This window comes from Cervus elaphus, chromosome 22 (genome assembly GCF_910594005.1).
Source record: "Cervus elaphus chromosome 22, mCerEla1.1, whole genome shotgun sequence".
Taxonomy (NCBI): domain Eukaryota; kingdom Metazoa; phylum Chordata; class Mammalia; order Artiodactyla; family Cervidae; genus Cervus; species Cervus elaphus.
Window position 1 is genome coordinate 19,148,635 of NC_057836.1, and position 15,262 is coordinate 19,163,896.

Below are 15,262 nucleotides of genomic sequence, written 5' to 3' on the forward strand. Positions count from 1 at the left end.
AGAGATTTCTAAGATAAGTCCTTGAGTGAAAAAGAAAGCAAGTTATATGATTAAACTTATCCATTTATGTAAATCACTGCACAGAAACAAATTTATCAATGTATTATTTAAAAATGTACATGGATAATCATTAAAGTATTAAAAAAGACTGCAAGGTAGTGACAGTAGCCTTTAAAATGAGGTTTTGGTTTTTTTAAGGAGAAAGTATTTTTGTATTATGTGAGTAATTAAAATTAATTTCAATAAAACTCTGATGATTAGCTCTAGACACATGAGAGAGAGGTCAAAATGAAAAACTCAGAAATGGAGGAAAATCCATGTTGGATTTGGTAGTAAGCAGTAAGTTCACTTAAATGCAGAAACAAGGCTAAATAATAAGGCAATTATGTTTTTTAGAGTACATTTCACATATTAATGTTAAGTCCTGACATGACAAAAATATAATAAAGAGAAGTGAGTATGAAGAGAAAGGCAAGAAATGGTGTTTTTCTTTCTGGCTTACTTCACTCTGTGTAATAGACTCAAGTTTCATCCACCTCATTAGAACTGATTCAAATGTATTCTTTTTAATGGCTGAGTAATATTCCATCATGTATATGTACCACAGCTTCCTTATCCATTCGTCTGCTGATGGACATCTAGGCTGCTTCCATGTCCTGGCTATTATAAACAGTGCTGTGATGAACATTGGGGATATACACCATGGAATATTACTCAGCCATTAAAAAGAATTCATTTGAATCAGTTCTAATGAGATGGATGAAACTGGAGCCCATTATACAGAGTGAAGTAATCCAGAAAGACAAAGACCAATACAGTATACTAAAGCATATATATGGAATTTAGAAAGATGGTAACGATAACCCTATGTGCAAAACAGAAAAAGAGACACAGATGTACAGAACAGACTTTTGGACTCTGTGGGAGAAGGCGAGGGTGGGATGTTTAGAGAGAACAGCATCGAAACATGTATATTATCAAGGGTGAAACAGATCACCAGCCCAGTTTGGATGCATGAGACAAGTGCTCGGGGCTGGTGCGCTGGGAAGACCCAGAGGGATCGGGTGGAGAGGGAGGTGGGAGGGGGGATCAGGATGGGGAACACATGTAAGTCTGTGGCTGATTCATGTCAATGTATGGCAAAACCCACTACAATATCGTAAAGTAATTAGCCTCCAACTAATAAAAATAAATGGAAAAAAAGAACACATTGTATTGATAAATTTCTTAGTGTACTGTTTCTATAAATATTTTTGTCTAGATGAGAAAATTTTCCACAAAGATAAAGCTATATCTTTTACTGTAAGCTTCTTTAGTTCCCTCTTGAATGACTGATAGGATGTTAGAATCGACACCAAACAAATAGTGACGGACAAATGGTACAGGCTGTGGCAACCTTTTCTCAGGAAGTACCATGGCCTCATTCTCTAATGTGGTTAGCTATGGAAAACTCGGTGTTGCAGTGGCTTGAATTCAGCAGTTCAGCTACTCGTTCTGTATTGTATATTATAATTATATTACACATATGCTACCCATGTTGTATCCAAGAAAATATCCAAGAAAATATCCTCTTTGGCAATTTTCTTTTTGAATCTACCCACTTTCTTTCTTTTTTTTTTTTGGTGAGTTATTTATTTATTTATTTATTTTTCAGTGGGTTTTGTCATACATTGATATGAATCAGCCATAGATTTACACGTATTCCCCATCCCGATCCCCCCTCCCACCTCCCTCTCCACCCGATTCCTCTGGGTCTTCCCAGTGCACCAGGCCCGAGCACTTGTCTCATGCATCCAACCTGGGCTGGTGATCTGTTTCACCATAGATAGTATACATGCTGTTCTCTCGAAACATCCCACCCTCACCTTCTCCCACAGAGTTCAAAAGTCTGTTCTGTATTTCTGTGTCTCTTTTTCTGTTTTGCATATAGGGTTATCGTTACCATCTTTCTAAATTCCATATATATGTGTTAGTATGCTGTAATGTTCTTTAGCTTTCTGGCTTACTTCACTCTGTATAATGGGCTCCAGTTTCATCCATCTCATTAGAACTGATTCAAATGAATTCTTTTTAACGGCTGAGTAATATTCCATGGTGTATATGTACCACAGCTTCCTTATCCATTCATCTGCTGATGGGCATCTAGGTTGCTTCCATGTCCTGGCTATTATAAACAGTGCTGCAATGAACATTGGGGTGCACGTGTCTCTTTCAGATCTGGTTTCCTCAGTGTGTATGCCCAGAAGTGGGATTGCTGGGTCATATGTAACCACATCATACACTAGTCAGAAGGTCATTTTGATAGTTGGACAGGTGCTTAAGAAATAAAGACTCAGAATTCATGGGATGAGGATAGTTTCCTGATCAAATTACTTGGCTTCTTTAAGAACCAGTTTCCTCACTTACAAATGGGTTGATGGTTCTTCGGATCTTACCTCACAGGGAAAGTGTAGGAAGGGTATATATAAAATACCTTGAACTTCAAACATTATACTCTAGTCAATGTCATTTTAACTATGATGGCTAAGTCTTACCTGATGAACAAATCAGGGAGTTGAATGTTACTTCCTTCTCTAGTCCTTCAGGCTTTAGGAGGAAAGAAAAAAGTTAGAAATGAGAGACTTTCAGGACATAGGGGAACTACAGGTTTCTTGATGAAGAAAAGTATTGGAATGATTTTCAAATGTATTATATAAACAAATTGTTTAAGTGTAAGCAATATACAGAGACAAGTTGATAGATGGGAAAGGGAGGGGAATTATAAAGTTAAATCAAGAGAGACAGAGACGAGAGAGAGACAGAGAGAATAATATTGTGAAATATCACATGATCATATATTATTTAGTTCTTCTTACCCAAAAGCTGGAACTCCAACTGGGTTCACCACTGTTTTTCTTGACTCATTGTGAGCCATCAAAAAAAAAAAAAAAAGAAAAAAGAAAGATAAGCAGGCTTACTTACTTCAACCAGCAGGGGCTTGATGATAGTGTCTTTCCTTCCATGCTCAGGGACCACAGGCACCTCATTTCCACACAGCTCTTGAGACTCCACTGCCTCTGCGCTCACTGTGAAATTCACATTCCCTAGAAAATGGGGACCAGTAGAGATGAGCGCCATCTCTGTCTTCTTCAGTGACTCCAAACCCCAAGGTTTATACATGTTTAATGCTCTGTGACTTTTTATTTTGGTCTATAAAAATATAGGAGCAGGAATAGAAGTAGCATAGACTAGAGGCTAATGATACTGAGAATCCAAGGTGGAGATGGAGGTGAGGGAAAGGAGGTATCCTTCTAGACATCCTAGAATTAAAGAAGGAAAAATATTCTACCATCTGGTGGAGTGAGGGGCACATTCTTTGCCTGGATATAAGGATCCCATAGATATCTTCAATTTTTAGGTAGAGAACTGCCTATAAGAGACTGTCTCTCACCTAAGGACTTTGGGGTCACCGCCCAGGACACGGTCTGCCGGCCATTCCCACAGATGCAGTGAGTCTCTTGTTCCTTGTCTTCTGGAATAGCTAGGAATGCAGGAGAGGCTTCTAGGTGCACACTGACCTGAAACCATGGGTGAGACAAAGAGACAAATGAACCAGAGGAAAAGGGAACCAAAGAGGGAATGGCTTAAAGTAAAGCACATTGGGGGATTAAGTAGATTTCAGGTTGCCTAACACTGAAGATAATTTAAATGAAGACTGAGCATCTTATGGGTGGATCTGACACCTAAATCTTAGTATGTGGGGGTAATCTGCTCTTTCACGTGGTAGGAGCAGAGGTGAAGAAAAGTCGTGACAGTAGGTTTGTTGCCTGTGGAAGCTCTACTCCTTTGGCTTAGGTTTTTTTTAATTTATTTTTAATTGGAGGATAATTGCTTTACAGTGTTGTGTTGGTTTCTGCCATACAGCAATACAAATAAGCCATAATTGTACACATATCCTCTTCCTCCTGAACCTCCTTCCCACTCTCTTGGCTTAGGATATCAACCACACCTTCAGGTCTCCCAGCAGAGTATATAAGATTTATAAACAGTTATGGCGAGATGTAAAAATTAAGTTTAATATAATTAATCCTATATGAAAAGTTAAATATTATGGGAATTCAGAGGTTGAAATCTTGGAGAACAGAAGACATGAGGATTATGATAAGGTCAGAACCTTGTTTTACATTGTCGTTTGGTATTTGGAGATATCAGAAACTGTGGTCATATAACATCCGAATATTTCTGACAGTATTCTCTCCTGGTGAACCCACTTTATACATAGGAAGTTTGTCAGTATTCCCAGGAATGCAGTTTTTAATTTACTGGATGGTTACTCGTGTTCAATTTAAGAAAAAGAGGTCATTACCCGGATGCATTTGGGAAGGTAGTTTAACACTGTGGCCTTGAGTGTGAAGGCCTCTCCACGGATCACAGAGTAGGGCATCGTAAGCTCCACAAAGAAGGGCTGGAAGACTCGGAGAGAGGCAGTCGGAGAGAGACCAAGTCCAGTGTCACTGGACAGGCAGAGGGCCCCTGCCTTCCACTCAGTGATGGTATCAGGGACTGTTACTTCTACTTCATGCACACCTGAGGAGCTGGGGAGGATGGCCATGTGAAGAACAAAAAGCAAGCAGTTAAAATACAGGCCTTGTTGTTGTTTAGTTGCTAAGTTGTGTCCAACTCTTTGAGACTGTATGGACTAGAGCCCACCAGGGTCCTCTGTCCATGGAATCCTCGAGGCAAAAACACTGGCGTGGGTTGCCATTCCCTTCCTCAGGGGATCTTCCTGACTCAGGGATTGAACCCATGTCTCCTGCATTGGCAGGCAGATTCTTTACACTGAGCCACCAGGGAAGCCCAAATACAGGCATACTTTGTTTTATTGTGCTTTACAGTTCTGTGTTTTTTAACAAATTGTTTGTGGCAATCCTGTGTCAAATGAGTCTGTTTGTGTCATTTTTCTACCAGCATTTGCTCACTTCAGGTCTCTGTGTCACATTTTGGTAATTCTCTGAATATTTCAAACTTTTACATTATTATTATATTTGTTGTGGTGATCTGTGATCAGTAATTTTTAGTGTTACAATTTTAATTGTTTTGGGGTGCCATGAACTGCACTCATGTAAGACAGCAAACTTGATAGATAAATGCTGTGTGTATCTGACTGCTCCACTGACCAGCCATTCATTCCCCTAACTCTCTTCCTCTTCTCAGGCTTCCCTTTCCCTGAGACACAACAATACTGAAATTAGGCCAATTAATAATCCTAGGATGGCCTGTAAGTGTTCAATGAAAGGAAGAATTGCACCCCTCTCAATTTAATAAACCAAAAGCTAGAAATAAGGTTTCCCTGTTGTTTCAGTGGTTAAGAATTCACCTGCCAATGCGGGGGACATGGGTTTGATCCTGGTCTGGGAAGATCCCACATGCCCCAGGGCAACTAAGCCAGTGCACAACTACTTGAGCCCATGCTCTAGAGCCCATGTTCCACAATAAGAGTAGCCATTGCAATAAGAAGCCCACATACCACAACAAAGAGTAGACTCCACTCTCTGCAACTAGAGAAAACCTGCATGAAGCAACAAAGACCCAGTACAGCCAAAAATAAATAAATGCAATTTTTAAAAAAGCTAGAAATGATTAAGCTTTGTGGGGAATTCAAGTTGGAAGCTAGGCCTCTTGTACCAGTTAGCCAAGTTATGAATGCTCAGGAAAGTTCTTAAAGGAAATTAAAAGTACTACTTGGGTAAACACTTAGATGATAAGATAGAAAATCAGCCTTACTGCTTGACATAGAGAAAATTTGTGTGATTTGGAGAGAAGACCAAACCAGCCACAACATTTCCTGAAGCCGAAGCCTCATCCAGAGCAAGGCCCCAACTCTCTTCGGTTCAACTCTCTTCAGTTCTTTGTGGGGTGAGAGAATAAGGGAGCTGCAGAAGAGGTTGAAGCTGGCAGAGAATGGTTCATGAGGCTTAAGGGAAGAAGTCAACGCTATAACATAAAAGCTCAAGGTGATGTAGCAAGTGCTCATATAGAAGCTGCTGCAAGTTATCCAGAGGAAAATTAGTGAAGGTGATTACACTAAATTACAGATTTTTAAATGTAGATGAGACAGCCTTATATTGAAAGAACATGCCAACTAGGCCTTTCATAGCTGGAGAGGAAAAGTCAATGTCTGACTTCCAATCTTCAAAGAACAGGCAGACTCCCTAGTTAGGGGCTAATGCAGCTAGTGACTTGAAGTTGAAACCAGTGCTCATTTATCATTCTGAATATTGTGGGGCCCTTCAGAATTATGCTAAATCTACTCTGCCTGTGCTCTATAAATGGAACTACAGAGCCTGTATGATAAAACATCTGTTTACAACATGGTTTACTAAATATTTTAAGCCCACTGTTGAAACCTACTGCTTAGAAAGAAAAGATCCCTTTCAAAATACTACTGCTCATTGACAATGTACCTGGTTTCCCAAGAGCTCTGATGGAGATGCTCAATGAGATTAATGTTGTCGTCATGCCTGCTAACACAATAATCATTGAAGTCCCTGGATCAAGAAGTAGTTTTGACTTCCAAGTCTCATTCTTTAAGGAATGTATGTTGTAAGGCTTTAGCTGCCATATATGGTTGAGTCCTCTATGGATCTGGACAAAGTCAATTGAAAACCTTTTGGAAAGGATTCACCATTCTAGGTGCCATTGAGAACATTCATGATTCAAAGGAAGAGGTCAGACTATTAACACTAACAAGAGTGTGAAAAAAGTGGATTCCAACTCTCATGGATGACTTTGAGGGGTTAAGACTTCAGTGGAGGAAGTAACTGCAGATGTGGTGTAAATAGCGAGAGAACCAGAACTAGAAGTGCAGCCTCCCGACGTGACCAAATTGCTGCAATCTCCTGTTCAAACTTGAATGGATAAGGAGCTGCTTTTTGTGGATGAGCAGAGAAAGTGGTTTCCTGAGATGGAGACTACTCCTGTGGAAGATACTGTAAATTGTTGAAATGACAACAAGAGAGTTAGAATATTACATAAACTTAGTTGCCAAAGCCATGGCAGAGGTTGAGAGGACTGACTCCAATTTTGAAAGACATTCTACAATGGGTACGTGCTATCAGACAGCAGAGGAATTGCTCATGCACAGCAAGGAAGACCCAGCGGAGTCAATAATAAATAATAAATGAAAAGTGAAAATAAAATAAATACAAAATAAATAAGTAATTTAAAAGAAGTTGCTTACCTTACAACCACCAAGTCCCAGATCCATGTCTCAGGGAAGTACTTTCGCACAGTCTCTGTGGGAGGCTCTGCAGTATCCTCAAGATGCATAAAATCACCATGTCTTCCCATTTCAGCTACGACTGTGGAGCAAACAGTAACAATAACTATAAAGAAAAAGCTTATGAAAGATTGTAATAAGTGCTACAAAAGAAATAGGGTGATGAAAAAGATAGGAACTGGGAAAGGACACTTGGGTTAAAGGAAAGCTTCTTGGAGGAGGTGATATTTTTAGGTGAATTCTGAAGTATTATAGTAAGCTATAAGTGAGCTGGGGGAAGTGAGCCCCAGTCAGAGAACAGTGAGACCCAGAGGCAGAAAGAACCTTGGATAAACATTGGGGAACACGTGCCTCTTTCAATTCTGGTTTCCTTGGTGTGTATGCCCAACAGTGGGATTGTCATCACAGTACTGTTTATAATAGCCAGGACATGGAAGCAACCTAGATGTCCATCAGCAGACGAATGGATAAGAAAGCTGTGGTACATATACACCATGGACTATTACTCAGCCATTAAAAAGAATACATTTGAATCAGTTCTAATGGGGTGGATGAAACTTGAGTCTATTATACAGAGTGAAGTAAGCCAGAAAGAAAAACACCAATACAGTATACTAACACATATATATGGAATTTAGAAACATGGTAATGATAACCCTGTATGCGAGACAGCAAAAGAGACACAGATGTATAGAGGAGTCTTTTGGACTCTGTGGGAGAGGGCGAGGGTGGGATGATTTGGGGGAATGGCATTGAAACATGTATAATATCATATGTGAAACGAATCACCAGTCCAGGTTCTATGCATGATAAAGGGTACTCAGGGCTGGTGCACTGGGATGACCCAGAGGGATGGGATGGGGAGGGAGGTGGGAGGGGGGTTCAGGATGGGGAACATATGTACACACCTGGTGGATTCATGTCAATGTATGGCAAAACCACTACAATATTGTTAAGTAATTAGCCTCCAATTAAAATAAATAAATTTATATTAAAAAAAAGAACCTTGGAGAGTCTGTGAAAGGAGACCTAGAGGCAGAAAGGAGGCTCTGCAGTACTGCATGTTGTACTAAGTGGTAAGGGTTATGACTTGAAGTCTGGATTTGGTCTGCTCCTCTGCAGGAGCAAAGAAAAACCATACTCAGACATTATGACAGTGGCTTTGAGAAATAGTTTATAGGAGTGAGAGGATCAAGAATTTAAAAAGCTCTTCATTCCCCAATTTTTATCCATCCTATATATAATAGTTTGCATCTACTGACCCTAAACTGCCAGTTCACCCCTCTCCAACCCTTCCTTCCCTCTTGGCAACCCAAATCTGCTGTCCATGTCTTGAATCACAAGTTCTTTTTGGTTAATTTCATCACATTTTATCTTTTTTAAAGAATTGTTTTATTGGGTTCAATGTATCAGGCAATTAGTTAATTTTTACCTGGAGAAGCTAACAGTCTTTGAGGCTGTATTCTATATTGTTCAGGCTGTGGACATATCTTGGGTTTATGAATCTTTGAGTTGGTGAATGCCTTCAAGCCCATATCCTGTAAAGGAAGTCATAACCGAATCAGTACATCAATATTTTAAAATATGTATATACCCATTCTTCTTTTCATAGAATTTAACAATCTAACTAGGTTAATATTAAACTTTTAATGTTCACATGAGTAAAAAGGGAATTGATAAAGAGATAATTTTATTCTGGCTTTAAACCTCTTTCAAAGGTAATTATTTTACATGTATGATATTTATAAATATCACAAGGCAATGAATTTCAGTAAAAAGACAAAACAAAATTCGCTGAGTAGTCCCAGAAGTTCCAGTCTTAGTTATGTTGCTCTCGCAGATCTGCTACTATTAGTAGACGTTGGAGAAGTTACTTGACCTCTCTATGTTCCATTGCCCTCAACTATGATACGGAAGCATTAAAATAAATATTCTTTCCATGGATAATATTTTGTGAACCTTAAGAAGTGACCATCAGCAGTATAAGGGACTTACCTGTAGGAAGCTATACATATCTTTTTCATTTGTATTTGCTACTGGGGAATACATGATTCCATTGATATAGACATTGTCACGACTGATGCAGTCTTCATTGTCTTCCTCCTGTTTATTTACACTTGAGGGGAAACTGCTGAGGTCCTTGACTGGTAGCAGGTTATAAACCTGTACAAATGCAAAGGACAAAAGGACAAAATTAGACTTCCGTGGAGGCCCAGTGGTTAAGAGTCCACGCTTCCAAAGCAGGGGGCTCGAGTTTGATCCCTGGTTGGGGAGCTAAGAACCCACGTGCTGTGCAGTGTGGGGGGCACCATCCCCTCAAAAAGGGTTAAACAATTAAAAAAGCCAAAATTATTTGTGGCTTATTTTTCTTAAGTTCAAGGAGAAAAGAAAAGACTAATCACTGCCAGATTTTCTTTGGGTGGCTCTGTTGCTTAGATAATTTATGGAGAAGATGATTTTGAAGATGTTTAACAGTGTTAGGGAAAAAAAAAATTCCTATCCAAGTCCCCAAAGATCATAATCCTTTGTTACAAAACTCAGAGACAAACCCTAGACTCTATGTTGGAATGAAATAAAATTTAATTAAGAGAAATTGAGGTTTGCTGTACTTGGGAGATTGTGTAACACTTTGGGATGAGAGAATTAAGTAATAGTTTTGTCTCTACCTGGTGGTTAGCAACAGACTCAGTGTATAACAAAGTAAATGGATGCATGTTCTAAAGAGGCACATGGATAAGCCTGTATCCTCTCTATAGGTCAGGATGGTATTTTATTAGTATTAATGATGGGAACAAAATGCTCCATATCTTTATAAAATACATGAACTTTATTGTAGAATACTGAAAATGATACTTGCAAACTCATTTCAACAGGAAGAATAAAAATCCTGTCAAAATTGTTTGACAAGATTAGATGAGCCCAATGAAAGTGAGTAGCACAATGAAATGAAACTCTCAAAGGCAGCTCCCTCTTAGCATCTCTGTCTCCTTGCTCTGCTTTATTTTTCTTGAAAGCATATAATGAAATTATTGTCTGTCTCACCTACAAAAATGTAAGATCCATGAGTGCATAGATTTTTTTCTTTCTAGTAGTTCACTATTGAGATCCCCAGAATTTAGGCATACAGTAGGCATACCCAGAACACAGTAGGCACTAAATAAGTTTGTGTGGACTGAATGACTTATGCTACTAGCTGCCCACATTTCATTACTGAAACATTATCACAGATTGAGAGGAACTCTTGTTCTAACCCAGGTCTGCTCCTAAATACCTGAAAGTGTCTGTTTTGTTATTAACAAACTAGTAGAATCTTCTGCCTTATCTATCCACTGAGGTTGTTATAGTTAAAAAATTTTTTTGAGAACTATGAAATTATGTTATATAAGCAAAAAACATTAATTTGCCCACATATTTCTTGCTTCCATTATGCATTTAAAATTAAGAAATGGGTAAATTACTATTAGGACACATTAAGTAGTTTCTTCTTGTTACACTCAGCATGTTCTTTTGTTATTTTTCCTATTAGGCCAATATTTTATTTCATTTAACTTATTTATCTATGTATTATTATTATTTTTTAGGATTTATTTATTTAGCTGTGTTGGGTCTCAGCTGCGCATGAGGGAATCTAGTTTCTGACCAGGGATCAAACCCCAGACCCCTGCTTTGGGAGGTCGGAGTTTTAGCCACTGGACCACCAGGGAAGTCCCCTAACCCAATATTTTAAAAGGTTTCATTTAATAATGTCATTTGTCACACAGCAATTAATTTTTCCTAATTTTTATTCATCAGAGACAATCTAGATCTTCCTTCAGAAACTGTGTTCATCATGGGAAATGCAATGTTACAACTGATACAATCATAAAAATTTGATATTTCGTTTAGCCTGTGCAGTCTTAGTGCAGGTATAAGTACCACTTCTGTTAGACTTTTTGAAATATTGAAACTAGTTTGAAAACTCTTATTATTGGGTTCATAAAGCTCTTTGATATCAGGGATTTGGGATGGTGCATCATTTATACCCATATATTCATATGTAATATCTTCCTTACCAAAAAAAAGTGCACATGAAAGAGCTCAAAATGATTAACTCCTAGATAAATATAACTTTAATAGAACCCACCCCACTGCCCTTGCTCTGAGTCCCCTGTGGGGCCCTTCCTGGCCCCTGGGGCTCACAGAACTCACCGTGGCTGCTGAGAGCTCGGCTTCAGGCCTCATGAGCAGCACACTTTGGTCCACGGCACGGAGGGCACAGAGGGACTGAGGGGAAGCGGTGACTCGAAGGTGGGCCTGGGAAGCCGGGAAACTTTGTCTGGGGCTGAAGTTCAAACCCACCTGTGGAATTGGGGACAAGGTCAGAAGAACAAATTTCCTGATTGATCCATGGATTCACCAGCCTTTCCTGGGTGTTCCTCAAATTTGGTGCAAAATCACTCTGACTTTGTTGATATTTGACGCTATGTGAGTCTTGAGGCTTTTGATTCCCTATTTGTCATTCTGATATTCATCAGTTGAGCTATTATAATGATATCTATTTTTAAATTTCAGACTCCACTTTCCACCTTTGATCCATAATGAGGTGTTCTTTAACTGTGGCTGGAATACAAATGGTTCTAGACACTCTTGCATTTTTCTTTGGCGCTTTCGTAGTCTTATCAACTTGGTTACACCGTAACCCTACTTCACCGTAAAAGAAGGGAACAAGGTACTGTGAACTGTATTATATGGTAAGAGGTAATGCATGGGAATTTTGTCCTAGCAGTCAAGTGACATGGCTTCTTTCTTTTCTTTTTTTTCTTTAATTGCGTATAGTTCCTTTACAATGTTGTATTAGAGTCTGTTGTGCAATGAAGGGACTCAGTGATATGTATACATATATCCCCTCCCTCGTGGGCCTCCCTCCCACCCCCCTCCCCCAACACCCATCCTGGTCATCACAGAGCACCAAGCTGAGCGCCCTGTACCTTACAGCAGCTTCCCACTAGCTGTTTTTTTTTTTTTTTTTAATTTTATTTATTTATTTTTTCCAGTGGGTTTTGTCATACATTGATATGAATCAGCCATGGATTTACATGTATTCCCAATCCCACTAGCTGTTTTACACATGCTGGTGCATATACATCAATGCTAATCTCCCAATTTATCCCACCCTCCTTACCCCCTCCTTGTTCACACATCTGTTCTCTACATCTGCGTCTCTATTCCTGCCCTACAAATAGTTCATCTGTACCATTTTCCTAGATTTCAAAAATATGTGTTAACATATGATATTTGTTTTTCTCTTGGCTTCTTAGTGTGATCTGCTGTTACCCTGCTGAAAATTTCTGGAGGATTCATTTAACCCCTTTGGCCCCAATGCTCAAGTGTAGAAAAGAATTGATAGTGACAGTAACTTCTAGTTTTAAATGTTGAAAATTTTACCATATAAAGCACTCACCTTGTTGGTCAGACAGTGTTCAACCTCATATCTTGCAGAATCCCCTATCACTTCCCCGTCAGGTAAAATGGCATAGATGAGCAGCCTAGCGACAGGAGCGATGTCTGACTCCACGGGGACTGACATGGAAAAATGGCCTTGCACTGGAGCACAGAGACAATAAGGAAGTGATCATGGGTTAGAGTTCAAGGTTAAAATAATGCTTTTCTGTTGTATCAGTATAAAGTCATTTCAGGAGCCTGGTTTGTTCAATGACTCTATTAGTAATGTAGTGTTGTTTAGTCACTAAGTCCTCTCTGACTCACTGCAACCCCATGAACTGTAGCCCACCAGGCTTCTCTGTCCATGGGATTTCCCAGGCAAGAATACTGGAGCGGGTTGCCATTTCCTTCTCCAGGGAATCTTCCTGACCCAGGGATCGAACCCGAGGCTCCTGTTTGACAGGTGGATTCTTTACCACAGAGCCACCAGCAAAGCCCAGTAGGTGTAGCAGATATAAGAAACAGATGCAATAAATGGATGACCACCTTTAAGAACCCTGGCTTAAAAAGAACTTTATCAAAGTCTTCTCGTCTCTGAAAATGATCCTCCACAGTTTTAAGCTTGAGTTCATCTGTATAAAATTTTGATGCTATCTAAAGATGTGGCTTGGCTTCCATTTGATTTAGACTTCACAGTGGAGAAAGGAAATAGAACTTGCAGTTGTGAGATATAATAGTAAGAGTTTAATGCATTGTATTTACCCTTATATCCTCTGTAACTTTCTATGAACCAAATATTCTATTTTTCATTCTTAAGAGGAGTACTGAGCTCCTTTGAAAGTTGTTTCTTGACACATACATAGATTTGTTAGAATCAAGCTTCTCCAAGTCTACTGTAGCACTTCTGCATTGCTACAAAGAAGCAACAAAAGAGTAGTTCATGGTAGTTCACCTATAATTTTCCAGTAAGGGATCTTTTAGATTCCCTTAGGATAAGCAAAAAGTTCAGAGATTATATTGTTTCACATTTGTTTCTGTGGAAAGTCTGATTCAGTGTTGGAAAAACTCAATTTATTTCTTCATAAGTCATAAATATCTTCAAAAGGGAAATATAATGTGAAAATGTAAATGACCCAGCACAGGACCAATATATAAAAGACATTGCAAAAAAAAAAAAAAAAAAATAAAAAAAATAAAAGACACTGCAAGGTTTTAGCTTCTTTCCATTGTCTAAAACAATTTTGAAATGTCATTTTGAGAAGGTTCATGAGTATTTATTTTGGAAAATTTGGAGTAAGCATAGATTATGAACCAACTCAATATTTTAAGTTTGAACAGATTAACCTGAAGGAAAAGAAAATAAACATTTGATAAAGGGTTTTTAAATAAAGAAACATTATTGCTTCCCCCTTTCAACTTCTCTTTTTTTCTTTCAAAGATTTTTTTTTGATGCTTACCATTTTTAATGTCTTTACTGTCTATTACAATATTGCTTCTGTTTTATGCTTTGGTTTTTTTGGCCACGAGGCATGTGGGATCTTTGCTCCCCGATCAGGGATCGAACCTAAACCCTCCACATTGGGAGCATGGAGTCTTAACCACTGGACTGCCAGATAAGTCTCCCTTTTCAACTTTTTTTTTTGAAGGCGGGATGAACAGTCTCTCTCTATTTGAGACTATTCCTGGTATCTTTGCAGCGTAAGGCTGCATGTGACAGAGGAGGGCAAACATGAGAAATTATAGAAATACTCACTGTCTCCCTGCTCCACGGGCAGTGTGTGAGTCCCAGATCGGACAATGCCTCCTTTTGCCATTATCTGTAAACAAGGACATGAAAAGGGATTTAATTTGCCTGAAAGAAATCTTAGCCCAAGTTCTTGCCCTCCATGTAATATGCCTGTTTCTTTAAGCCCCTACTGGCAATAATTAGCCTGGAGAGAAGTCAAACTTTCAAAAGGAACATGGGTAAGAGATCAAAGAAGTGATGTGTGAAAGTGGAAGTTGCTCAGTTGTGTCCGACTCTATGCGACCCCATGGACTGTAGCCTGCCAGGCTCCTCTGTCCGTGGAATTCTCCAGGCAAGAATACTGGAGTGGGTTGCCATGCCCTCCTCCAGGGGATCTTCCTGACCCAGAGATCAAACCTGGGTCTCCCTCATTGCAGACAGATTCTTTACTGTCTGAGCCTTCAGGGAAAGAATGTAAAGAGCTTCATAAATGCTTGCCCACACAGTGCTTTTATCTACAGACAGTGAAGGTGGCCCTCCTTCTCACCAGGTAATAGAACACGAGTTCCTTTAGCTCCTTTAGGACCTGTCCCTTCAGCACATAATGTGCCTGGACTGTCTGAGTTTGGCCACAGGGCAGTTCACGAGGCAAGGGCTCAAGGTAGACAAAGCTGTTGCTTTGGGAGAACACAAGATTAGCATTGTGATAAGCGTCTTCATGTTCTTCTGACAGCCACTGGTAGCCGTAACAGGGGCTGTGATCCTTGTATTTGACCTGATGAATTAGAAAACCAGGATTAGTCTACGGCCATACCACCCTGAACACGCCCGATCTCGTCAGAAAACCAGGATTAGCT

General features: G+C 39.4%; 1 protein-coding gene across 2 annotated transcripts in view; it reads right to left on the reverse strand.

The window, feature by feature from the left end:
- Positions 1-15,262, reverse strand: part of LOC122680255 (alpha-2-macroglobulin) — a 67,101-nt gene that overhangs the window by 14,514 nt on the left and 37,325 nt on the right. For both annotated transcript variants that reach the window (XM_043881423.1, XM_043881424.1), the window contains exons 12-22: positions 14,953-15,180; positions 14,433-14,496; positions 12,699-12,841; positions 11,447-11,596; positions 9,254-9,421; positions 8,691-8,796; positions 7,220-7,340; positions 4,346-4,574; positions 3,431-3,557; positions 2,962-3,083; positions 2,535-2,586 (exon numbers count right to left, since the gene is read on the reverse strand). In XM_043881423.1, the coding sequence (XP_043737358.1) occupies positions 2,535-2,586; positions 2,962-3,083; positions 3,431-3,557; positions 4,346-4,574; positions 7,220-7,340; positions 8,691-8,796; positions 9,254-9,421; positions 11,447-11,596; positions 12,699-12,841; positions 14,433-14,496; positions 14,953-15,180 (1,510 nt within the window). The remainder of the gene's footprint in view (positions 1-2,534; positions 2,587-2,961; positions 3,084-3,430; positions 3,558-4,345; positions 4,575-7,219; positions 7,341-8,690; positions 8,797-9,253; positions 9,422-11,446; positions 11,597-12,698; positions 12,842-14,432; positions 14,497-14,952; positions 15,181-15,262) is intronic.